The 27,879-nt window shown below is 38.6% G+C and overlaps 2 protein-coding genes across 4 annotated transcripts; one reads left to right on the forward strand and one right to left on the reverse strand.

Moving 5' to 3' along the window:
- Positions 1-1,477: 1,477 nt before the first annotated feature.
- On the reverse strand, positions 1,478-9,708 carry ankef1b (ankyrin repeat and EF-hand domain containing 1b). The gene is made up of 10 exons (XM_077239011.1): positions 9,631-9,708; positions 8,488-8,881; positions 6,861-7,060; positions 5,212-5,361; positions 5,008-5,131; positions 3,876-4,710; positions 3,088-3,314; positions 2,210-2,358; positions 2,006-2,131; positions 1,478-1,663 (listed from the first exon to the last, which is right to left on the reverse strand). The coding sequence occupies exons 1-10, from the start codon at positions 9,679-9,681 to the stop codon at positions 1,601-1,603; spliced, it is 2,319 nt and encodes a 772-aa protein (XP_077095126.1). The 5' UTR covers positions 9,682-9,708; the 3' UTR covers positions 1,478-1,600.
- Positions 9,666-27,025, forward strand: khk (ketohexokinase). 3 transcript variants are annotated; one of them, XM_077239008.1, is made up of 8 exons: positions 9,666-9,802; positions 9,974-10,090; positions 14,940-15,074; positions 23,749-23,821; positions 23,969-24,115; positions 26,221-26,309; positions 26,453-26,610; positions 26,707-27,025. In XM_077239008.1, exons 1-8 carry the CDS (start codon positions 9,711-9,713, stop codon positions 26,793-26,795), a joined length of 900 nt encoding a protein of 299 aa, XP_077095123.1. In that variant the 5' UTR covers positions 9,666-9,710; the 3' UTR covers positions 26,796-27,025. The 3 variants fall into 3 exon arrangements, with proteins under 3 accessions (XP_077095123.1, XP_077095124.1, XP_077095125.1); XM_077239009.1 differs by lacking the exon at positions 14,940-15,074 and adding an exon at positions 15,322-15,456; XM_077239010.1 differs by lacking the exon at positions 14,940-15,074.
- The last annotated feature ends 854 nt before the right edge of the window (positions 27,026-27,879 follow it).

Genomic DNA, 27,879 nt, shown 5'->3' on the forward strand with positions numbered 1-27,879 from the left:
AGTTTATTTATATAGCACATTTCATACACTATGGCAACTCAAATAAAAGCAAGGAAAATTAAAACAGTTTTGAAATAAATTAAAAGAGATATATGATACAGTTATAAAATGAATTAAAAGAGTAAAGAGATTATACATAGATAAACGTCTCATCTGGTAAAACACTGGTGTACCATATTTTTCACAACTCCTTTTACTCTGAGATTTTCCCATGGTACAGTGTGTCTGTGGTGTTCTTTCTGTACTCAAAATCAAACAATGCTTTCAGATCATGCACACATCCGTCAATATAAAAACACCACACATAATTCATTAGACACTACATAAAAAATGGATTTAACACAACATCCAGAGCATTGTTACAGAAAAAAAGTATATAAAAAAGTTAGTAATCGCAACTAGGTGAATATATTGTATACTATATACTGCTAGTATATTATTGTATTGAATATTATAGTAATGAATGTCTGTTTTCAAAAGGTCAAAGAAACTCTAAATGAAAAGCGTGTTGCAGCACTGAAAAGAGTTGTGCAAATGCAAAAGGAAAGTCAATGAGAGATTCATTGTGCCTCTGACACACGTCTTCGTGTTGGGTCCCGCTTGAGAACTTTGTCCACATAATAGCACAGGCAATGTTGTCTCTTGTCTATTGGTGAGCTGGATCAACACTCCACACCTTGCTCTTCCTCGTCCACCACCTCCTACATACTTCCTACTCTCCCTCTCAGATTGTTTCTATTCATTGTTCGTATTAACATTCAATGCACCTGTGCACTCTGAGCTGGGTTTGTACAGTTGGTTTGGTCACATCGTTAGAAACAAGTGTGAACAATTTTGAGTCATTGCGTGTAAAAGATGACAACTGTGTTGTAGCTGTGTTTAACTTTTGCCACTTGTGTTTACTGTTTTGCAACACAAGTGAATCAAAGTGCAAAATGTGTTTTAGTGAGTGATTTATTCGACAGATGGGTTTAGGCCTTCTATAGTATAGTGTCTTAGCGATTGTGAAAAACTGTAAATTATATTATTGTGTCTGACCGCCCTCTACAGGCCAATTTAATGGCTTAAAACATGCATGTGTACATGCATGTTTCAAATAAAATTACACAATCACCTACACTGATTAATGTGTTACGTTGAAATATATGACTATCCTCTCCTTTTCCTGTGTTCAGTGGGGTTTGATGATTAAAGCCAGTCACAGGAGACGCATAAGGGAAAATGGCTTATAGAGCAGGTGGTGCTCTCGGTCAGGGGCTTGTAGCATTATTCCAAATGGCAGCACACTAAGGTGACCACTGTGCATCTCAATGACTGACTAAGAAAGGTTATTTTTATCCAATGTCAAAAAAGGGCGGGATTCATAGGGTTTTTACTGTGGTCTTTCTTTACCTATCCTTCATTTTTGCTCAATTGACTAAAGTCAAACGAGTCTGGGAAATACTAATTTGTCAAAAATAAAAAGACAGACAGTAGCTCTGAATGAAAATCAGCTATTGCGCTGAGACATTTCATTTATTCCCTTCCCAGAGGCCCCATCCAATTCAGGTCTGAGATACTCTTGTTAAAGTGTATGAAGTCCTTGAGAATCATCTTTTCGTCAAAGCGTTCCCTTCTTCTTATCAGTGTGCTGTGGGCTGTCGGTGAGCTGTTTTCCCCAAAGCTATAATGCAGAAAACATCAGAAATTAAAAACACATACAAAACCACAGATATTTATATATATTCACTATCTATCTATCTATCTATCTATCTATCTATCTATCTATCTATCTATCTATCTATCTATCTATCTATCTATCTATCTATCTATCTATCTATCTATCTATCTATCTGTCTATCTGTCTGTCTATCTATCTATCTATCTATCTATCTATCTATCTATCTATCTATCTATCTATCTATCTATCTATCTATCTATCTATCTATCTATCTATCTATCTATCTATCTGTCTATCTATCTATCTGTCTGTCGGTCTGTCTGTCAAAGAGTTTTAATGTCTTACGGTTTTGGGGACAAAGCTGATGTCAGTCTTGTTGGTCCCACTTTGAATGTTGAACTTTGGGTTTTTAACTATGATATTGTCTCTCAGTTCTAGTTTCACAGCTGCTGAAACAGATGATGATCGAATCTACAGAAGACAAACACAACTTATTAAACATCCCAACTATACCTAAATATAGGAAGAAAGGCAGATCTTTTATTTCACCTTTCCCTGTCCTGAAGAACCTGTTTTTGATGCTGCCTTCAAAGTTGGTTCTGGTTTCCTTTCATTTTGAAGAATGTTGGATTTGGCAATGAGCAACGAGATGATTCTAGCATCACCATACTTTATAGCAATGTCCAAGCAATTTTGCCCTGCGTGCACAAAAGAAATGCATTGTTGTTCGAATAAGTGGTAAAATTATACAAAAAGTAAATATACATATACAGTAGTGTTCAAAAGTTTGGGGTAAGAGTTAATTTTTCAAAGAAATTAATATTTTTTATACAGCGAGGATGTATTGAATTGATCAAATGTAGCAGTAAAGACATTTATAATGTTACAAAATATTTATATTTTAAATTAAAGAAGCAGATTGATTTATTTCTTCATCACAGAACCCTGAAAAAAATGATAATGGTTTCTACAAAAATATTAAGCAGCACAACTTTTTTTCAGATGACACTGAAGACTGAATTCAGCTTTTCCATCACAGGAATAAATTACAATTTAAAATCTTTTAAAATAGAAAACAGTTATTTAAAATTGTTTGTTTTTTTAGGACACATTTCTGGATAATTAGATCACTTTTTCAAAATTCTTCACACGGTTCTCCAAACCAACTTTCAGCTTGGCGCAGCAGTTAAACTTTAACTTTAACGAATTTAAAATGCACTAAAACTACCAAAACATTCATGTCTCAAATCAACTCTTTCTTCCATAACAGGATCCGTTGTCATCCAACAAACACACTTTTAAAACAATGACCTTAAATAATAACAACAGGTAGCATTACACAATGATTGCTTTAAAAAAATATTACAACCCTAAACTTTTTACTTAACTTTAGTGTAGAGACAGACATTTCAATATCAAAACAGTACCTCTCTTGTTTTCTGCAATGACTTTGGCTCCAGCTTTGATGAGATACTCTACACAGCTGAACCGACAGCTTTCAATAGCTCTCATGAGTGGAGTTGCTCCATTCATTGCCACTGCATCTACCACGGCTCTAGATTGCACCAGCATCTTGATAATGTCTACATGACCTGCATAGCAAGCATGATGGAGGGGCGTCCAGTTAAACTGGTCAACTGCATTGACATCAGCCCTATAGAGTTAAAAACAAAATGTTCTTCAAATGACACAGTCTATCATGATTGTTACATGAAGGGCCCTATTTTAACAATCTAAACGCATAGAGCGCACGGCGCAAGCGCACTTAGGACGTGTCCGAATCCACTTTTGCTAGTTTAACAACGGGAAAAATGGTCGGCGCACTCGAAGCATGGTCTAATAGGGTTGTCCCTATTATCTTAATGAGTAATGGGTGTGTTTTGGGTGTCACTTGCAATAAACCAATCAGAGTGTAATTTCCCATTCCCTTTAAAAGCTTCTGTTCAAGGTTCAAGTTCTGTCGATGAGTCTCCTGCATCTGCAGTTGCCATGCTATCTTTTGAGTGGCTATAGCTAAGTTAGAGGAGGTTGACCATAGACTGCAGCACTTCAACACGCGTGTTTTTTTCAGGATGTGAAAATGATAACTGCGTCGGGCTGAAATTAGCAAAGAACACTTGCGTCGCGCCTGGCGCCACATTGCACCGGGTGTATGATAGGGCCCTAAAAGCGTAAACAAAAGAAGATATTTCTTTATTTTTCTTAGTAGCATTACCTCATTGAAATGAGGAATTTAGCTACTTGGTAGTTGCCACAGTTGCATGCTGTCATGAGTGGAGTCTTAAAGAACTGATCTTTGATATCAACAGGTACTTGTTGGGTAAATGCCAGACTAAGAGAATCTAGATCTCCAGTCTTCACACAGTAATTGATGTTGGTATAGATCTTTTCAGGATCATCAATATACCAAGCAGAGTCATTCTCAATGGGATGAACTGGCGGCCGGTCTCGGTTGAAACGTTTGGTGTCAGCGAACGGCTTGTAGTTCTCGATCATGTAGTAAGGTAGTCCACTGTCCTCTCTTTTGGAAATCAGCTCAGGTGGCATTGTGCATATGGGCAATGGCATGGCAGATTTGGCACTCTTCTTTTCCTTTACACCTTTTTCCTTCTTGCCTGGCTTAGGAGCGTAGGATGAGATGACAAAGGCCTTCTGGAGGTACTTGAGGCCTTTAAAAAACTCATTTAAATTGATGACACTTTCATGGTTTTTGTCATGTTCCTTGATGATCCTTTGCAGATTCTCGTTACTTACAGGAGCTCGATGCTCATGCAGTAAAGACACAAATGTCTCCAGAGGAACTTTTTCAACAGGTTTATCCAGTCCCTCGGCAGTTTCAAAGGCTTTGCGCAAGGTTGCCTCATGTTCACAGGACCAGTCGTGAAGGGTGATGGCCCAGGGTCCATTGGGGTTTACGGCGTCAGGCGCAGAAAGCTTCACATACATTTTCTCTGCTTTCTTGAGCTCCTTCAGTGCAGCTTTGTAGCCATTGTTTTTGGCGACCTGGCTTGGAAGAAGACCTTCCAGACTCTTCAGTTTGGGACTGCATCCTGTTGCAGATAAGAAAGAGTACTGCTATGAATAAGGCAGCAAACTATTTTTAGTATTTTGAATAAATGAGTTTTCTGATGTTTAATGTTATACTGTCCAGTGTGAAATGACACAAATTCTAATAGTTCACATTTCTTATAGTTTTGCTTTTGACATGCGATTATAAATCCTGGCATTTCAGAAGTTTGGTAAAACAAATCTTCATATTTTAAACTGGGGAGTAAAAATTCAAGACCCATTTAATGAAGGCAGTACTTGTTCTTGTAAATAATGGAAAGACATTAGACCCAGCCTACCTCTTTGGGCCAGAAATCTACAGCACTCATTGAAGCCGCCAGCAGCAGCAAAGTGCAATGGTGTGTAACCCTTTGTCGCGCTGATACCCAAGTCAGCAGAGTATGCAGACAACACCTGTAAAACCTGTATAAAGCAGAGATAGTAATATTCTCCAGAGTTAAACAATGGGTAATTTTGTGCTATTCAGAATGCCATGGCATCACCTCAAGGAAACCTCGTTCTGCAGCAAAGTGGGCAGCGCACCGTCCTTCTTCATCAAGTAAGTTAGGATTCCCTCCTTTTTGTAAAATGGCTCTGACGAGCTTCAGAGCACCAGCTTTAGATGCCTCCATGAGTGCAGAGCACCGTGTCACCTTTGGGGAGCCAAAACATGACACATTATTCAACTCCATCAAAATCCACATTTTCTTGCTGACCTATCATAAAGCCGACTGTATCATATTTGATATACACATTTCGAAGGCCTCTAGATTATCGACATGATCAAAACTTTGCTCAAAATCCTGTTGTACACAATTTACGACATGCCTTCTGATGATTAATAGTTTATACTTTTTTAGCAAGTAAAAGGCCTTTTAGTATAATTCTAAAAATGTCCCTCTTCAGGTCATGGTGCACAAGCCTTATTGCTGTGAAATCTTTTCTGATTTCATAAAGTAAAGATAAGAATAGCTTTTATAATGTTTGAAATTTCAAAATCATGTTAAAATGTGAGTATCAAACAGACTCTGAATCATCTATGAATCATTTTATAATAATGCATAATGCATTGCATTATATGTTTTAACCCCCACAATAAATAATACAAGAGCTTTAATCATATGCAGGAATTTAAACATAATCTTAATAAGACATTATTGGGAGATATCAAGTGACAACCAATATGCATTTTATGTAAGCAGTCTGCTGTACTGATATAAAGATCTCATTGATTTACGTTACAAGCTTCAGAATGTCATATTACTTTTTGGCCTTATACAGTCAAACCAAAATTTGATCAGACACCTTCAACATTTCTCACATTATCACAGTTGATTCGCTATAGTTTAGAAAATGGTAATAAAATATGACAAGAACACAGAGTTATCAAATCAGTTGATATTACACGGGTTTTGGCCATCCTTCTGTTAGACTGCCTCACAAATGATTTAGGATGAATATCTGTCAGTTGTTAAATTTAAGTACACAATTATATAATAACAATTTAGGTCAACTAATTACCAAGCAATGCGTAATTTTGTTCAGTCTGTGTTGTAAAAAGGTCGCATTAGCAATTAAAGAAAAAACACTTAAGTAAAACATGGTCAGGTCAAAGTGTCTGAAAAACTTTGGTTCCAAATTTTTATAAATTTTACTGGTAGTCCACTGTTTAAAGAATTTTTGGGTATAATAGGTCAGGTATTTTATTTTGCTATCCTCACTTACATAAAATAACTATAGTGTCATGCACCCACTAGTAAATAAAATATCAAAAATTAAATTTGGTGTCTGAATATATATATATATATATATATATATATATATATATATATATATATATATATATATATATATATATATATATATATATATATATATATATATTGGTTTGGCTGTTAATATTAGCAACTACTCCAAATTGTATGTTTTTGCTCAGTTTGGGCCTCTGAATAAAATAGATGTCTTTCTCCTCCTCAAAGTATGAGCTCCTCCTCAGAGCTCCATATTCTCTCATATCATATGAGCCATAAATGCCTATCAATTATTTTGACTAAAGGTTCAATAAACTGTTCCATTCCAAAAAGGTTTGATTTGACTTATGATTTAACTTATATATGATCAGGGAACATTAATTTGAACTATGATCTGAGACCTGATCTACTGCATTTGGATCAGCTCCTTTCTCCAAAATGCGTATGCACAAGTCTTGACAGTCCTTTGCATTATCACAAGCGAACACAAGCAGTGGCTTCCCGGAGTTAGAAACATTGTTGACATTTGCATTGCGGCTGAGCGCCATCTGCAGGCAGAGAGCATGCTCTTTAGATGGAGAGATACAGTAGAACAGCACCCCTACAAATGAAACAACAGAAGTCAATGAGTTTCATTCTAAACACATTTCCCCCGTCAAGCATGAATGAATAGATATAAAATCAAGGAAATTAATTAAAATATGATATATTATATAATATAAAGGAATAAAAAAAAAACATTTTGCATCTATACAATAATTTGAATGGCTGGGTTATATCCCTTGAGAAAAATTACACTTTAAAAAGTGTAGGCTATAGTATATATATAGTATATAGTACACTATAATACCGTACTAGTTTCAAGTTCAAACTGAATATGTTTTCTGACACTTATTAACTTAATGCAGGGTTTAATCATTTACATTATTTTAAACATAATTTGCTGAACTTAAGAGTGCTTAACCACATTTTTTAAATATAATTTTATAATTACTTCTAATGTTAAAAATAGACTTAAATGTAATTTATATTGAAACTTGAGTCATCTATTTAAATATATATGTGAATTACACTTTTGTAATTTTGAATTTGTATAGTACATTTAAAATATTTTACCTTTAATTGTAATATCAATTAACACAACACGGTTAAAATGATAATCAAATATCTTTTGGCCTGGTTTCAAAAACTGGGATTAAACCAGGATTAGGCCTTAGTTCAATTGGGACATTTAGCTTTTAAACGTGCCTTAGAAAAAAACAATATTGATCTGCATCTTGAGACAACACAATGACACTGACATATTTTAAGATATATCAGTGTAAGTTGCTTTCAGTTAAAACAGCTTAAACATGCATTTTAATCTGTGAAACCGGGGGAAATTGCCGGAAGCTAGTTATTTTAGTCGATAAAGTTTTAAATATGGATATGTTTCTTACACAAACGCATCACTTCACTTCAGAAGAACTTTATTAACCCCCCAGAGCCCTGTGGAGCACTTTTATCATGGATGGATGCACTTTTATGGACTTCAAAACTTAAACGGCTATTCACAGCCATTACTAATAAGAATGTAAATGTGCACCTTAAAATGCAATGTATATCGCTATGGAGAAAAGCATCTGCCAAATTCATAAATGTAAATGTAAATGTTATAAAGCTTGGAAGAGCCAGGACGTTTTTTAATAGGCTAACTTTTTGTATTGTATTCGTCTGAAAGAAGATTGTCAAATACACAGGATGGGTTGAGGGTGAGTAAATCATGGGATAAATTCATTTGTGGGTGAACTATCCCTTTAAGTTGCCATATTTCATTAATATAATTTATTTGCAAGTACAGTTTTTTAAAACCATACTTTTAAGATTTGAAGCAAGTGCACAGTTAATACAAATAAGAGCACATCTTTTTTTCAAGGGATATTTTGACACTTGCAGGTGCATAAAGACAAACTCATCCAGTCCTGTTCAGATCTATTAAAATTGAAGAGTAAGCTACATAACGTGCACTTCTAAAAATATGTTCTTTACCTTTCCCCTCTTCATCTGTGAGTGTCACATTTGCACTATGTTTGATCAAGAGGTACACAATCTTGTAGTAGCCCAACTGTGCAGCCAGCATCATTGGTGTGCAGCCCTTCTTGTCCTGTATGTCAGGGTGGGCTTTCAGGGACAGAAGGAACTCTACGAGATCTTCATCATGGTCCACAGATGCCTGATACAAGGCACTGAGTCCCTGTTTGGGTTCAGTCATATTTATCAGGTTGAAAACCCCCATTTGGACCATCTTTTTTATCTGTGGTCTGTTCTTCTCCCGTACATATTGCAGGAGTTTATAGATCTGGAGGACCTCCAGGTTGCCTTTCGCCACACTTTTTGAAGTCATCTCCATTCTCTCAACTCTGTGTTTTCCTGGTCTTAAGAACTAATAAATAACATTAAAACCATTCAATAAGCCAACTGATAGATCATGTGTAAAGTTACATACAAATATTAAGAAATGTCATGAAACCTTCATTCAAATAGCATATTCATATTTTTGAATATAGCCATATACTAGGCCTATATATGTTTATTATTAGGCTTTATAATTGGCTATTAGCAAAATAGAGGTATTTTGGAGTACAAAATTATAATATTTATATACAAACGCACAGTAGCTTATGGTTAATAGGCCTAATGATTTTAAAAAGTCTCTTTCAAATATCCATTTTTCAAGACCATAGGCTACATGAAAAGAAATATTCATACATTACACAAATAGCTGCCTTGAAATAACTGGAAGAAAGTCAACATGTAGCTAGTATTGTGATATAACCGAAGCCCTCTTGTCACCTAGCAACCACTCTGGGAGTACGACCTACTGAGATTTTATCTAACATACTTACTTACTAAAATGCAGTATTTGTATGTTTATAAAGATTAAAATTATGACTAACAAAACAATATGTAATTTCTGTGTTTATAAACAGCAAAATTAATTTCCGAGCTTACACCAAAAACATAACGGAAAGCGCTCGCGCAAATTTCGGCTGCTCTCGATAAAAGTCGGGAATCGTCGTGTCCTTGAGCTCCGCTCGCGCTGGCACTTTCGGCCACACTCGGCAAAAACCGGTAAACTTCGTGTCCAATGTTTACAGTGTGTCCCATTCACGGTGAAAGAGAAACCCTCACCCGCTTCTGTTCGGAATAATGTGACGTTATGACCTTTCCTCCAAAGTCCATAGTTCAGGATTTAGTTCTGCAGGGAGAATATGGGGGACAAAAAGATACTCAGCATTGGTTTGGTGTGTCTGGATATCATAAATGTTGTGGATAAATACCCGGAAGAAGATACTGATACCAGGTGGGAAATTCTAATAACATTCTACAATTAGGCTACTATTAATGCACATTTGTGTTAGCATTTCAAAAGCATAATCAGCCTAAGCATATAGGCTAGAGGCTAGAGTGTTCTGCTATACCCTGAGGTCAAGTTGCATCACAAGTGTCATAAAATAACGCAACTGGTTTGTAGGTGTTTGTCTCAGAGATGGCAGAGAGGAGGAAACGCATCAAACACGTGCACTGTTTTGTCTCTACTTGGGGCCCCTTGTGCATTTATGGGGTCTTTGGCTCCTGGACCAGTAGCTGAGTAAGTGTTTTCTGCCTACTATTACGTTAAATAACAATATATAAAGTGTGTGTGTGTGTGTGTGTGTGTGTGTGTGTGTGTGTGTGTGTAATCCATTTATAAAGTAGGCTATAGGCTATAACATACCAAGATATAGGGTACAACGGGACTTAAAGCACACCATAAGACAAACATGCTTTTTACTTCTCCCATAGTGTATGATTGCAGAAAAAAAAATATATAGCCTATATATATATATATATATATATATATATATATATATATATATATATATATATATATATATTAACATTGATGGAGCAGCAGATTATGTGTGAAAATAAATCATAAAAGTGGTTTGTTTTGTTTAAAAATATCTTATAAATTTAAGAAGTGGCAAGGTGGGCCTTTTAGCCCACACATGGGGCAAAAGGCACAAATTATTTATACAAATACTTTAGCTAAATTTCTTTTTAATAATGTCTAGGGTAAACACTTTAGCAATAGTTTTAGCAATAGTTGCACTATTATTTTATGTTTAATTTGATACATTAATTAATATTGGTCATTAAAATATATTCATTTTTAAAAATACAGAAACAAAGGTATTTAAATAATGTCTCTGAAAGCATTGAATGAGATCCCATGATTATTTAATATAGCTTTACAGTAGTAACTATAAATATTACATTTTATTATATGATATCTGATATTATATTCCTAAACATGATGGTTTCATTATAAATATGGAGATCAGCTTTCAGATGGACACCCAACTTAATATATGGTATTTACCATCTGAATCGATTTATGTCATGTCAACAAATGGAAAAGTCAGCCAGCTATTTATCATCTTGTTAATTATTGTGCCGTTCGCTTCAACAGGGGATGCCTTTTACCCCAATTACCATACTTTTACACATTCTTCATTTATCGAAAAACTGTTGCTTTATTTACCTTTCTACAAAACTGAAAAAACATTAACAAGATCTTTCTCTCAAAATATATCCAATTATTTTATTGATTCTCATTTGCTACATGAATCTACAATAGGGGTGTGCCATATCATACCGTCCACGATAATACCGGTATACATTAGGCTTGTTTGAGATGCGCCTTGCCTCGCCTGAAATGTAGTCGAGAGTAGGCGGCTGCAGTGAGAGGAGGAGTGAAAAAAGCGCAGGCAAGCCGGACAGTTCTCGCTTCTCGCAGTGGATCTGACACCTGCGAGATCAATGATGGATATCGCGGGATTCACGGGATTCACGCTCGTGCACAGTGTTGCTAATAAACTGGATGTAATTTAAGTTCTGTTGCCTTTATATGAAAATAAATATAATGAACAAGACAATAACAAGTACTTGTTATTTAATTCCATTCCAAATAAGTGTTTATCAATCATTTTTTCTTTAATACAGACATAGGCTGTGACATGGATGTTTTTTTTGTGTGTTTTTTTTTAAATAATAAAATGACATTGCATAACTCATAGAGATCGCACTGTCCGAGAGTACATATACACATAAAACATGATATCCGAGTTTCAAAAATCAAACATTTTCAAAGAGAACAATACATCACGGTTGTTTAAACCAATCAACATTAAGCTGTGCGTCAGCAAGTCGTTTCCCATCATGCTTTTGATCAGCGCAGTCGGTGGAGAGCAACTGCGCGCGACTGCAGAATCCGACACGTGCGCCTTGCGCTCGCGAGAGCTTTTTGACACACGTCAGCATGACATCATCGCAAGGCGGACCGCACTCGGACACATTTCTAACCGGCATGCATTACGCGCTGATCACCGGTGATCGGTCACCGGTGCTCATCTCAAACAAGCCTATTTTTACATGATAAAAAAGTGTCATATCGCGATATGACTGATATAGCGACGCGATGACGTATGGTGCATTTACGTTCCCTAGCACGCACAACAACAACACCTGTCTGAGCGCGAGGCAGCCTGTCTATGGGATTAGATTTCGGTCACAATTCTGCGCGCGCAAAATCACATTTTGAGCGCGCAAAGGGGCATTTCGCACGCGCGTGAACTGAGTTTTGCGGAGAAATGTTCATCTCGCAGATAAGAAAATATTTCGAGCGAACGAAAATCAATTTTGCATTTAGAATAAGTATTTGGATGTGCGCAGACGTTCTCTTTAACATGTGCAAAGTTTCACTTTCTCGCTCTTTTCATACCAGCCTCTAAGCGCAGACAGCTGGCTTGCTCAACACAACCCAGCTGCTAAAGTCAGATTGGCTAGCTTGTCAACAAATCACAAGACTCCCTGCATCACCGACTGTGGAAGATGAAAATACATGGTGGAAGATATTTATGTTTAATTAGTTTAATGGCTTGATTTAAGTTCAAATGTCTACCACTCGACGACCACAGTTTATTTTTAAGCTATTTTTTTTTGCTTATTTTTAATCAAAATCAAATCGTACTATTACTGTACATAATGACATGTCCCAGTGTTTGCTACCCCTCAAGTGGTAGTTCTAACTTCTTTCTGAACTGCAAGTTATGTAATTAACATTAGTGAAATATGAATGTGACCGAGCTGGGGTCTCAAATTTTACACATTTTCAGAAATGAAGATGGACAGACTTTTCCACTTTTAATGAAATAAGTGTGTAAAAACGGTACATCACTGACATTAGAATAAAAAAGCCATCAAATAAACGTAGAAATGCAATGTAATAACGTTAAAATAATAATCAACTTGATATCCTTGGAATTATTTAAACAAAAACATTCACAGCAGGGGGTTCTGTAAAACAACTATCATACTAAAAAATATATACTGTATTTTCTTATATACTATTTTAGGATAGATAGTGTGCACATTGGGATGCAGGCTTGTTCCCCTAACTGCAAAAAAATAAAAATCTAATTATGAGAGTAATTATATAGAAGTCTTATGAGTCACACACCCAAGATTTTCACTTACAGTTATATTTGCATATGTTTGCATTGTTACCCACATGTCTTTCTTTCTTTTTTTTGCAGTGAGAGGAATAAGCCTGCATCCCAATGTGAACACTATCCATCCTAAAATAGTATATAAGAAAATACAGTATATTTTTTTCAGTATGCTAGTTGTTTTTACAGAACTTCTCTGCTGTGAATGTTTTTGTTTACTTGAACTTAAATTGAAGTTTTCAATCCATTAAACAAATTAAACATAAACATCTTCCACCATGTATTTTCCTCTTCCACAGTCGGTGATGCAGGGAGTCTTGTGATTGGTTTTCAAGCCAGCCAATCAGAATTTAGCAGCCTCATCTCTGATTGGCTGGAATTATGGCATATGGTAATGCTGGGTTGTGTTGAGCAAGCGAGCAGACTGTGCTTAGAGAGCGCGTACGGCTGGTACGAAAGGAACAAGAAAGTGAAACTTTGCACATGCAAAAGAGAAAGTCTGCGCACATCCAAATACTTATTTTAAATGCAAAATTAATTTTCATTCGCTCGAAATATTTTCTTATCTGCGTGACGAACATTTCTCCTCAAAACTCAGGTCACGCGCGTGGGAAATGCCCTTTTGCGCGCTCAAAATGTGATCTTGCGCGCTCAGAATTGTGACCGAATTCCAGCCTCCGATGACGATTCAGCAATTACACAAACAGCTTGAGTGTTCAGCGGGGTTGCTGACGCGCGTCTTCTCTCGCGCCGGTTAGGAGTCGGGACATGACTGAATGGTCTCTTGCACAATCTAGTCATCAGTGCATCGTACCTAAAGTTTATAATTTTCAAGTCTTCTTAATTCTTATCAGTTTAAACATTCAAGCGATTTTAAACTATCCAGTAAGCTACTCGCGCACTCTCTGAGAGAGTTGCATTGCGTGCATACAAAGAGTACAGCTCGCGATACTAAAGTTATTTTTCGCGGATTATATCGCTTTAATGGGGGTAAAAACGCAAAATTGTGTAAAACTTCCGGTCTTGGTAAGTATTCTCTTAAACACATTCGGTTATGTATAAAACGCATGTGACAGCGTGACAGACAGTATAATGAAAACAGCAATGGATCCGTGCACTAGCTGTAAAAGTGACAGCAGCCATAGGCTATGCGTCTGTCATTAATGTTGTCGTCAAAACAACAAAAGATAGCTTTAATTGTAATGAATGAGAATTATTAGCCTATGTATTTAATTTAATCAGGAAACAGAATTAAAAGACTATGTGTTATTTTACATTTGATTACTTTATTATGTTTCTCTAGTATTTCTGAATACTGGTGTTAGACCTACACACATTTAACATTTAATTCAAGGATTGAAATCAAGCTTCCTTGTGTTGTGTAAACTCTTAACAACAAAATTACCACATTGTAAAAACGCAATGAGTGAGCAAACATTTAGGCGAGATAAACATAATAAGAAAATTTTCAACAACAACAAAAAAAATGTCTATATCGTCATAAATATCATTATCGCAAATATTCTTGAAATATCGTGATAGAATTTTGAGGCTATATCGCCCACCCCTAATCTACAACAATGTAAAAAACATCAAATATTACAACAAATTAGTGCAGAATCAACTTTGCATTGCTGTCCGCGATCGCATTAAGGATCAGCCAAATTTCCACGTGCATCTTCAAAAGAGGTTGTCAAGAAAAGTGCTGAGTTTTTTGTGCCATCTGATTTAAAAGAGAATAAAGTCAAATGTGACTTTTACCCCAGTGCGCCTTTAGCCCCGTTGTACCCTACTACTGATATTTGTATACTTTCTTACTCCTGCAAGTTTTATATCAGCAGAAATATCCCTCCGACATCTTCCCAAAAGTACTTCTTTTCTTAGTTTTCAGTATCTGCACACATATGTTCTGTATGCATACCTTTCCTTGCTAATTTGTTCTTCTAGCTTCATCTTGAATGATTTTCAAATGTACAAGATTGACATCTCTCTTCTTCTGGAGCATGCTGAATGCTCCTTTCCAGCCTCTGTAGTAGTCAGCAGCGTGACGACAGGAAGCCGTACAATTCTGCATATGAACAGGTTTGTGTGTGAGAATATGCGTAAATATTACGAAAACTCTTTCCTCACAGGACAGCTGAAATATTCCTGACGCATCAAAATAACAAGTGAAAATACACTATTGCTTTTTCCCTAATAAAAGGTGCACTGATGGTGCATGGTTGGAAGATCAGTTTGGCAAGCATTGTGAGCCTGCTAAATGTTTCCTGCTCAAATCAGTCAGTAGTGCATATGGGTCACTGCAATACCTCTCTGTTTGCTGTACTAGTTTCATCGTGGGGGATTTTGCACGACGTGGGGTGGACATATCTGGTGTGGCTTGGCAGCAGTGGGGTGAGACCCCGTGTGCCTGTTGTGTGGTGTGTGCCACCAATGGCTCTCGCACTGTCGTACTCTCAGACACGTAAGAGTATCATCCAAAGTCACAATAATCATAATATACAAAGTTAGATGGGTACCTGGTAAATGATCATTTCCCATTCTCAAACATAATCTGAGAAAGTGTTTATTAAGTGGCACTGCCGTAATTGACAGTAATTTAGGGGCCGTTTACACGACACCATTTTGAACTAAAAACAACATTTTGGCATTTTATTGGCCGCTCATATACACGACACAGCATTTAAGGGGCCTGAAAACGCAAACATTTGAAAATGGTTTTCAAAGTGCAAGTTTTTGAAAATTATACCGTTACTTTATTAACTATTTCCCCGCCATAGAAGGACATTTCCGTCATTTGTAAAACCGGCTTTCCATGTTTTCACTGTAATAATGTAGGGGGCGCTATTACTCATCTTCTGAAAGAGTACTGAATCTCCTGATAAAAAACACGTGCCAGGGAGATGCAGAAACAAACCATATCATATGTAATCATATGTAAAATAACACGATCATCAACATCAAACGGCATATAAATCAAATCTGCCTAATGTTACTGAATGAAATGTCCACCCAGGACGAGCTACAGGACTGTAAAGCTTTAGGCATGTTAAACTCGATCTACTCCATCTGTGTTTTGATCATCGTTCTGAATCCGATCTGGACGTAGTCTTTGACAAAAACGTGATTTTCTCAGTTTTTTACTCAAAATTTAGCTTTTTTTATGAAACTTACCCATATTCAAGTTTTGATAAAAAAATGCATGAAGCTAGGATAAAACGTCTCGGTTACGTATGTAACCCTAGTTCCCTGATAGGGAACGAGACACTGCGTCAAACGCTGTGGGAACGCCCCTGCGTTGTGCGTCATGAAGCATGTATGGAATCAGCCCAATGGAGAGATGGAACGTCATAGGCGGGTGATGTGATCGACCAGGAAACTATAAAGCACCCCATAAACACAAGCGCAACAGCTTCTGATAGGCCTGAAGGAAGCGTTAGCGGGAATGCTGGGAGTATGGTGGAATGACGCAGAGTCTCGTTCCCTATGAGGGAACTAGGGTTACATACGTAACCGAGACGTTCCCTTTCAAGGGAACTCGAGCTGTGTCAAACGCTGTGAGAACGCTAATACCCACGTCGCCATAGGACCAAGTGACCGCCATGTGAGAACTAGCGCACAGAGGATGAGAGCACCTGTGCCCCAGGGGTAGAACTTAAGTCTAGGTCGTAGAACTTAATTAAAGTATGCGGTGAAGACCATCCAGCCGCATCACAAACGTCACTGAGGGAAACTCCTGACACTAAGGCTTTAGAAGCCGCCATACTCCTGGTAGAGTGGGCTCGTACAGCCAAAGGTGAAGGCTGACCAGCCGACTCATAGACAAGTGAGATAGCCTCGACCACCCACTTGCTGATTCTCTGTTAAGATGCGGGACACCCCTTCTTGGGTGGCCCAAAGCACACAAATAGTTGTTCTGACTTCCTCCACAGGGCAGTTCTGTGGACGTAGGCGTCTAACGCCCTAACAGGGCAGAGTAAATTAAGTTTCTCCTGGTCAGATGACAGAAATGGAGGAGGACAAAAGGCCTGCAGAACTGTAGGTCTAACAACATTAGTAGGGACCTTGGGAACGTAACCTGGTCTAGGATGCAGAAAAGCCTTAACCATGCCAGGCGAAAATTCCAGGCACGAGGGTGAAACCGACAGAGCCTGCAAATCTCTGATTCCCTTTAGTGAGGAGATAGCAAGAAGAAAGATAGTCTTAAACGTGAGAAACTTCTCAGGAACTTCTTCGATAGGTTCAAGAGGAGCTAGGGAAAGACCTTCTAATACGATGGCCAGATCCCAGGCCGGCACCCTCGTACGAACTGCTGGCCTCAGCCTCAGTGTGCCACGAAGGAAACGAGTTATAAGCGGGTGTCTCCCAAGAGAAACTCCACTGAAAGGGACGTGGTAAGCAACCAGTGCCGCCACATACACCTTTAGTGTGGAGGGGGATAGCCCTGTGGAGAAGCGCTCCTGCAGGAATTCCAGCACTGCACCCACTGGGTAGTTAACTGGGTCCTGCAGGTGCTCTCCACACCAAGAAGTGAAGAGTTTCCACTTCAAGGCATAAAGCAGGGGTCTCCAACCTTTTTTCATTTGAGAGCTACTTTTTAAAAAAGATAGTGGCCGAGAGCTACTCATGTAGGCTAATACAATACTTAAATCTCTTAAATAATGTCTCATATCTCTCATATTAACAACTATCTAAACTGTTTTAGACCTAAAATAGTTTTTGTAGGCCTATACTATATGTCACCCTTAAATGTCAGAGAAAAGAACTAGAATCAGAGATTTTTTTTTTAAAGAAAATTGTACTTTGCATATTATACTATAAAAACACATAATTATAGTTGATTTTATAGTGCATCTTAACTAGAGATGAAATGGCCTGAAAATTTCATTTCATGATTATAGTGACCAAAATGATCACGGTTATCACAGAATCCTGTTCAAAAGGTACTAATAATACACAATAAAATCCATTCACCAAGTTTTATGTCGAAAACCAGCAAATAACAACTATAATTAGAATTCATTTGCACTTTTTGTTTACATAAACAAAATAACAACATTAAAAACGATGGCCAGATTTTATTTAAAGGAGTGTCTTGCGACATGTTATCTACTAACATGTAGCCTACAAGTTTAAATAAAGTTTTGACAAAAAAGATTTATAAAAAGCTTGCATATTTCAGCCTTTAAATCATTTTTATAAAAAGAATGAGTCAAAAAAGATAAATTACTGACGTTCACAATGCACATTAGCTTGTCTTTCATTATTAATAGTAAAATTCGGTCTGATTTTCCCGTGCCGTCTGTCATTGCTATGCAACCATGCACTGCGCTCTCCACAATGACAAAGAAGTTTTAGTAGCTAATGGATTTTTCATCTCGCTGCTCCTGGAAAAAATGAGCGCATCGCTTCAATTATGAGCTTCCTACATTTGAAATAACGAACTTGAGCGCGCAAAAGACGCGATATGTGAACGCCCCCTTGGTGAGCTACCTCCAATCAGGCCACGAGCGACTGGTAGCTCGCGAGCGACGTGTTGGAGATCCCTGCCATAGACCATTGTCAACCGCAATGCGTGCTCCACAGACATACAGCTTTATCTTTAACATTAGTGAAGAGGAATTCTGTCTCCCACTCCTCGTTAAAATAATAAGTCATCTTCTTTTTTGCATGACCTGCATCATCAGCCATAATTAATCTTTTTTTTTTTTTATAGTTCAATTTATCTTATGTATGTACCGTCTGTCCGCAACCGCCTCAACTCACAGAAGTAGTTTCGTTTTTTTTTTTTTAAATGTGCTCGACGTGCAGATTCTAAATATTTTTTATTAATTTATTATTTTATTATGTTTTAATGGTATATGAAATATTACCATTAGTTATGGGAGAGCCGTCCAGGAGAGAAATCAGGTCCGCAAACCAGACTCGGGCCGGCCAGAACGGGGCTACTAATAGTAGGCTGACCCCGTCCCGGCGAACCCTCTCCAGAACTCCAGGTAGCAGAGCAATCGGGGGAAAGGCGAACAGATGTGACCTTGGCCACGGCTGCACCATAGCGTCCAACCCCAGAGGGGCTGGATGGCTGATGGAAAACCACAGATGACAATGCGTGGTCTCCTTGGAAGGGAATAGGTCCACCTCGGCGCGACCGAAACTCAACCAAAGGAGCTCCACCACCTCGGGATGGAGTCTCCAATCCCGGGGCCTCGGCCCCTGTCTCGACAGGGAGTCTGCTACCACATTCAAATACCCAGGAAGATACATTGCCATCAGAAATAGTAACCTCCCTTGGGACCACAGGAGGATCTGACGGGCCAACTTGTAAAGCCGGCGAAACCGCAGGCCTCCCTGATGATTTATATAAGAGACCACCGACGTGTTGTCTGACTGAACTAACACATGATGACCTCTCAGGTCTGCTAGGAAGTGTTTCAGAGCCTGGAACACCGCCAACATCTCTAGACAATTTATAAGCCGTGATAGATGATGGTCCTGCGACAGCCCTTGGGCTGGACGACCACTCGTGACCGCCCCCCACCCTGTGAGGGAAGCATCCGTCGTTAGCGTTACGCGACGACAAACAGCCCCCAACACAGGCCCTTTGAATAGGAACCAAGTTTGTTTCCACATGACCAGAGCACGAAGGCAGCGCCGCGTGACTTTGACCGTGCGGAGCAGATTTCCCCTCGGGGAGAATCCCTTGGTCCTGAGCCACCACTGTAACGATCTCATGTACAACAGGCCGCAAGGTATAACGTCGGACGCTGCTGCCATCAGACCCGACAGTCTCTAAAACTGTTTTACAGTAAGTAGCTGGCCTAGCTTTACTTGTTTTACAGCTGAGAGAATCGAAACGATGCGGGTCGGAGCGAGTCGCGCCTGCATCGAAACCGAAACCCAGACGACACCCAGAAAAGTGGTCTTCTGAGGAGATAATACACTTTTCTTTGCGTTCAGCCTCAACCCCAACTTCCTGATATGAACGAGAACGACATCTCTATGTCGAACCGCCATCTGCTCTGTCTGAGCTAAAATCAACCAATCGTTGATGTAATTGAGGACACGAACACTCTGAAGCCTCAGGGGCACTAGTGCTGCGTCCATGCATTTCGTGAAAGTGCGGGGAGATAAAGCTAGGCCAAACGGAAGAACCCTGTGCTGGTACACCTCGCCCCCGAAGGCGAACTTCAGGATATTCCTGTGTTGTGGAAGGATGGAAATGTGGAAGTACGCTTCCCTTAGATCTATCGTGACAGACCAGTCCTTGGATCTGATTTGTGACACGATCTGCTTGATAGTGAGCATCTTCAATTTTGGCTTCCCTACCGAGCGATTCAATAGGCGCAGGTCTAAAATTGGACCCAACCCCCCATCCTATTTTGGAACGATGAAATATCGGCTGTAATAGCCTGACTCCACACTGGGAGGAGGAACCCGTTCTATAGCCTCCTTTTGAAGGAGTGCTTTCACCTCTTGTTCCATAACCAGAGCCTGCCGGGGCCCACCACTGTAGGCAGAACCCCTCTGAATCTTGGTGGACGACACCTGAATTGGATAGCATAACCCCTTTCTATTGTCTGCAGGACCCAATGAGATATTTTTGGAAGGCTTTTCCACTCTGTCAGAAATTCTACTAAGGGTACCAGTCTCTCGAGACTGGCCTCTGGTGTAACTTGAGCAGCAAACGCAGCGCCTTGTAACGGCACACCGGCAGGGAACAACTGGTCTAACCGCTCTGAAACCCTCCTCAGAGGGAGCGAGCGTCCCTCGGGAAATCGCTCGCTGGGACCATCTGCGCCCCGGCATGAAGACGGGGTTGGCAGAATGGGCCCCTGAGGGCACAGAGGAAGAATGGGCACCGTAGAAAGAGGTGAACACCTTTCCGCCTCAGTGGGGACCACCCTCAGTGTCCTGCGCGCCGTGGCGCCAGGACTTCTTCTTAGCCGAAGCCTTCTTAGCTAATATAACTGTCCTCAGATCAGTTCTATTACTGGGAGATTTCGTCTGAGAGTGCCTCGGCTGAGCCCACTGTCCAGCAGGGGGAGCACGAGACGCGACACTCTGCTTCAGCGCCCTATATGATGAGCTCGCAGACGGCCGGGGCTGCTCCCGCCCAGCAGCCCCAGGGACATGAATTTTTAAAGGGAGACATTTCTTAAAAGCGGTTGTTTGCTTTTCCTTCTCCTGGAATTTATCGATGACAGAATTTACAGCATCGCCAAATAAACACAGGGGGGAGAGAGGAGTGTCTAAAAGGAAAGCTATTTCTTTTTCTTTTATATTTGTCTGATTTAACCACAGATGTCTTTCTGCGGCCACAAGAGCTGCCATAGATCGACCCACTAGCTTGGCCGACTCTCTGGTTGTGCGCAGGGATAAATCAGCAGCCTGACGCAGTTCACGAACCACGTCAGCACTGACCTGCTCACTCTCACTCACGTCTCTCAGCAGGTCAGCCTGGTATGCCTGCATAATAGACATAGTATGCAGACATGACGCAGCCTGACCCGCCGCCGAATGTTAAACGAATTGTTAATACCTCCACTAGCTCATCACTTTCGGGAGTGTAAGGTGGCGAATCTCCCTCATTTATAACTGGTGCCTCAGCCCGAGCGGAAGAAACCGCAGCGCGTGCTTCCGAACACGGGACTGAGGCACTGGATCTCACAGGTGAAGGGAGAGATAAGGCAGAGCCCGTCTCTAACCCCGCTGAGAGATCCATCTGCGATCCCCACGATACGCGTCGTCGCTCTGCCTCGGCAAGAGCGGGACCCGAACCGCGGGGAGCACGCACCGAACCGCTCTCCTCGAAGAGCGCCCGGTGGGAGCGGAGCGTCCTTAATGGCAGACGCTCGCAATGCTCACAATCAGCTCCCTCGAGAGCTGACTGGGCATGCTGCACTCCCAAACAAACAACACAAAGAACGTGTGTATCCCCACTTGTAAAATAACGCGAGCAGGGAGGGACACACTTCCTAAACTGCTGTTCGTTCGCCATATCTCTTAATATATATATATATATATATATATATATATAAAAAAATTGTTTGTGTGGTGCAGAGTATGTAAAGACAGACAATATTCACACAGGGACAGATTCACATATAGCGCGACTGAAGGCACAGAAAGCTGTTGCGCTTGTGTTTATGGGGTGCTTTATAGTTTCCTGGTCGATGACGTCACCCGCCTATGACGTTCCATCTCTCCATTGGGCTGATTCCATACATGCTTCATGACGCACAACGCAGGGGCGTTCCCACAGTGTTTGACGCAGCTCGAGTTCCCTTGAAAGGGAACTGTTGTTTTTGTTTTTATCAAAGGCTCTCTTCTTCTTTTTTGATATTAATTGCTTGTTCACATATTCATACAACAAAATATTCTGGGGGCCATGAAACTTTTGGAAAACCAAAAATACTGGCGGTTGCTGGCAGCTTTAAAAAAAAAAATGCTGTCAGGAAAAGAGTTCATTTGTAAAAACGCGTATTACAGTAACGTTATGTGTTCAGTTTATAGGTGCTTAGTGTTTCTTTACAAAGTGAAATCGCCAACTACTGGCCTGGCATGAATAATACAGCAGGGTTTTTTTTTTTTATCGTTTTCGCGGATCCGTGTGAACAGGGATCGTATTGACGTTGTCGTCTGTACGAGAAAAGGAAAACTTTTTACATTTTTAGTACATTGTCGTGTAAACGTACCCTTAGTCTTAGTAGATGCTTTAAAGAAATCATGACAATTCGACATTGCATGCATTAATTTGAGTGCTTATGTTTTTCGGGGATTTGTCATTGTCATTAATTTATTTTCTTATTATATTTCCGTTTTGTCCAAGATTATTTGAATCAATTGTTTTAAACAACACACAACAGCACACAATGTCTAAGCTTACTAACTACCTAACTTATTCCACGGCTCTCTGAAATAATTCTGATTGATCAGTTTCAATATTGCATGGCCAAATATTTGTGTATAGTGCCCACTAAACTATATAACTGGCCAATGTCCATGGCAACTGACTTTACTACATAGCTTGTAGTAGTGACACGTCACATAAATATATAATTCAGCTCAAATCAATATGTCTATTTATGTATTTATTTGAGGAGTAGCCGTGTAATAAGTAAGATAATGTTCATTCATCCGTTCATTATCACAAAATGAACCCCTGCAGAATGATACAAAACCTCTCCACTTCAGGTCAAGGTCCTGATCGGCCTGGTGAGGTTTATATTTGCGGTTAAGACTGGTTGACTGAACATTATCATTTACTTTGTATTTGCTTTGTTTGTAGCAAAGTAATATATAAAACAACATTTATTCTAATCTTGGCGGTGAATAACATTTCTTGTCTCTAAAACCTGTTTTGAGAATAATCCAAACCTTTTCCTTCTGTGCTGAGAAACAGACTTTGGTTTATAATCATAATTATCTTATAATAACAGCCCAAAGCTGACTATTTGTCTGTGCTGATGACTGTTATCAAATGTTGTACTGTATACAAACTGACAGGGATCCGGTCTAAGGGAATAAGCTAGGGTTTTTCCCATTCTACAGATCATCACTGATTCAGTTTGTGACTGTAAACAGTTTTGTATTATATAATTACAGCAGATCATGTCACAATAATCAATTGTAATAATGACCTATCATGTACACAAAGTGCAGTCATTACTTATTATTTACTAATCGTTCTTTGAACACTGATTGTTGTAGTCTAACATACAAGAGAACTTTCATCGGCTATTCTCTGTTTAATCAGAAACTTGCCAGATGTTTCTGTAGAAGACTTTTCAAAGGTGGACCTGAGCCAGTTCAAGTGGGTCCACTGGGAGGTGAGAGTTTCTGCCAAATATCTTTGACTTGCTACATAGTAACAGCCCAAGTTCACACTAGTGACACTATTTAGTTCCTTCCGATCCGTGTTTAAGAGACACATTATTCCTCAAGTAGAGAGCTGATTGTTTTGAATGGATTTTCAGGGCCGTAATGCTGATGAACAAGTGAAGATGATCGAGAGGGTAAGAGAGTATAACAGCAAACAGGAAGAGAAGAACAGAATAACCATCTCTGTGGAAATCGAAAAGACCAGGGAACCCCTCTACCAGCTTTTCCCTCTTGGTGATTTGGTATGATTTCCCTACATGTGTCAGACTTCAAACCTGACTAAATAAAACACATTATTTTAACTTGGATAAACTACAGTCAAGTGCTAATTATGGAATTGTTCTCAGACTAGTAGATCACATAAAATATTAAGATAAAATAAATAAATAAATAAATAAAATAAAAAAATATATATATTCACACACACTACCATTTAAATTTTTGGGGTCAGTACAATTATTTTTCAGCAAGGATGGATTAAATTAATCAAAAGTGTTAATAAAGACATCATTTTACAAAAGATTTCTATTTTAAATAAATGCTGTTCTTTATTCATCAAAGGATCCATAAAATAATGTATCACATTTTCCACAAAAATACTAAGCAGCACAACTGTTTTCAGTATTGATAATAATAAGAAATGTTTCTTGAGCAGCAAATCAGCATGTTATGATTTCTGAAGGATCATGTGACACTGAAGACTGGAGCAATGATGCTAAAAAAAAGCTTTACCTTTTAAAGGAATAAATTAAATTTTAAAACATTTTCGATTAAAAAACTATTTTAAATTGTAATAATATTTCACAGTATTACTGTTTTTACTTTATTTTTAATCAAATAAAATCTTACCAACCCCAACTTTTAAATGTTAAGTGTATATAATGAAATTATATATAGAGAGAGCTGAAGATACTGCACTGTTACTGGGAGCTGAAGTCAAAATATATAATAAATATGAATATATATATATACACTGTATATATATTATATATATATATATATATATATATATACACACACTCACCTAAAGGATTATTAGGAACACCATACTAATACTTGGTTGACCCCCTTTCGCCTTCAGAACTGCCTTAATTCTACGTGGCATTGATTGAACAAGGTGCTGAAAGCATTCTTTAGAAATGTTGGCCCATATTGATAGGATAGCATCTTGCAGTTGATGGAGATTTGTGGGATGCACATCGAGGGCACGAAGCTCCCGTTCCACCACATCCCAAAGATGCTCTATTGGGTTGAGATCTGGTGACTGTGGGGGCCATTTTAGTACAGTGAACTCATTGTCATGTTAAAGAAACCAATTTGAAATGATTCGAGCTTTGTGACATGGTGCATTATCCTGCTCACCTAAAGGATTATTAGGAATACCTGTTCAATTTCTCATTAATGCAATTATCTAATCAACCAATCACATGGCAGTTGCTTCAATGCATTTAGGGCTGTGGCCCTGGTCAAGACAATCTCCTGAACTCCAAACTGAATGTCAGAATGGGAAAGAAAGGTGATTTAAGCAATTTTGAGCATGGCATGGTTGTTGGTGCCAGACGGGCCGGTCTGAGTATTTCAAAATCTGCTCAGTTACTGGGATTTTCACGCACAACCATTTCTAGGGTTTACAAAGAATGGTGTGAAAAGGGAAAAACATCCAGTATGCGGCAGTCCTGTGGGCGAAAATGCCTTGTTGATGCTAGAGGTCAGAGGAGAATGGGCCGACTGATTCAAGCTGATAGAAGAGCAACTTTGACTGAAATAACCACTCGTTACAACCGAGGTATGCAACAAAGCATTTGTGAAGCCACAACACGCACAACCTTGAGGCGGATGGGCTACAACAGCAGAAGACCGCACCGGGTACCACTCATCTCCAATACAAATAGGAAAAAGAGGCTACAATTTGATCTCAACCCAATAGAGCATCTTTAGGATGTGGTGGAACAGGAGTTTCGTGCCCTTGATGTGCATCCCACAAATCTCCATCAACTGCAAGATGCTATCCTATCAATATGGGCCAACATTTCTAAAGAATGCTTTCACCACCTTGTTGAATCAATGCCACGTCGAAATAAGGCAGTTCTTAAGGCGAAAGGGGTTCAAACACAGTATTAGTATGGTGTTCCTAATAATCCTTTAGGTGATTGTATATAGATTTATATATATATATATATATATAGAGATATTAGACTAAATATTTAATACACATAAGAGTTAAAGGAGAAGTGCATTTAAATTCAGTGGAAATCTGAGTGTGCCGATTTTTTGCAGGCTTGCTGATAAGCTTTGAGACATGCTTGAACACTACACAACCTGTTTATTTGTGACGGCTTTCACTCAGGTCTTTGTAAGTAAGGATGTGGCCCAGCACTTTGGGTTTGACTCGGCCGCTGCTGCACTGAAGGGTTTCAGCGGTCGTCTGAGGAAGGGGTGAGAAAAAAGACCACTAGATGTCACCAGTGTTCTAAAAACTGATGACTGACCATGTATAATCATAACAACTGCTTAAGGGTAGGTTCTTTTCAAATATTAGCCATTTCATGCATTTACGTGAGTTTTGTTTGTTTGTCTAGAGCTACCCTCATTTGTGCCTGGGCGGAAAAGGGAGCTGATGCCATTGGTCCCAACGGGGTAGTCATCCATTCAGATGCATTCCCACCTGAGAAGCTTGTGGACACACTTGGAGCAGGGGATACGTTCAATGCTTCTGTGATGTATTCCCTTTCAAATGGTATGAATGCAAGTCTGATTCCGAAACACAAACACTTAATGGGTTTTTGTAAGTTGTGTAAATCAGTTCAAGTCGGTTTGGTTCTCTTTTCTGCAGGGAACAGCTTACAGGATGCGCTCACATTTGGCTGCCAGATTGCAGGCAAAAAATGCGGTGTCCATGGATATGATGGAATTTTACATTGAACATGGCGGAGAGGTGCACAGCTGGAATGTAGTACATACATGAAGCACGCTCTGCTGAAACTGAACAAGTGTTGTTAGACACTAGTCATTGTCAAAACATGATGATAGACTGAATAGTGTTGCTTCACATAGAAAAGACTAATGTAAATGCAAAGGATAAGACTAAATAATGATGGCATATTCTACTGATACCTCTGTATTAGCATGATTAAATTAAAGTTTTAAACTTGTTTTACAACTCTTTATTGGTGCTTTAAAACATAAATAAACGTTAAAATAATAAATAAAGTCAAATAAAAAATTAACCATAAGGATCACTGAAGCTTTCTGTGTACACTACCAGTCAAAAGTTTGGAATAATTAAGGATTTTTTTTTTTATACATATATTTTTGAAAGGAGTCTGTTATGCTCACCAAGGTTTTGTTTATTTACGTATTTATCAAAAATACAGTAAAAACTGTAATATTGTGCAATATTATCATGTGGAAACTGTGATACACTAGCAGTCTGTGGTAAGTTAAACATTTGTTTTTCTAATTAATACTTTTATTAAAAAAGGATACATAAAATGTATCAAAGGTAACAGCAAAGATTCATAATTTAACAAGATTTCTATTTCAAATGCAGTTCTTTTGAACTTTCTATTTATCAGAGTCCTGAAAAAAAATTACTTGATAAATAAGTTTAAATAAGTTACATTGATAATAAGAACCATTATAAATAATTGAGCAAAAATTATAATTGATAATAACTGAGTACTAAATCAGTATCAAAGTCAACTGAAAAATATTTCACAATATTACTGTTTTTACTTTATTTTTGATCAAATAAATGCAGCCTTGGTAATCATAAGAGACTTCTTAAAAAAACATTCCAAACTTTTGAGTTACATTGAACCAGGTGAACTTCATTTCAAATAAGCAATTTGTGCAGGCAATTTAGAATGATCAAATCGCTACAAATGTTCTGTATTAAAGAGTAAATAAGTGAGTATAGTATTCAGCAGTGCTTTGATAATTCTTATGAGTTATGAGGATTTTGGTGATATTGTTCCCTGATTGACACTGAAGAGTTGGCAAGCGT

The sequence above is a fragment of the Siphateles boraxobius genome, unplaced genomic scaffold (assembly GCF_051911475.1).
Source record: "Siphateles boraxobius isolate OS27281-9 unplaced genomic scaffold, OSU_SipBor_1 22, whole genome shotgun sequence".
NCBI lineage: Eukaryota > Metazoa > Chordata > Actinopteri > Cypriniformes > Leuciscidae > Siphateles > Siphateles boraxobius.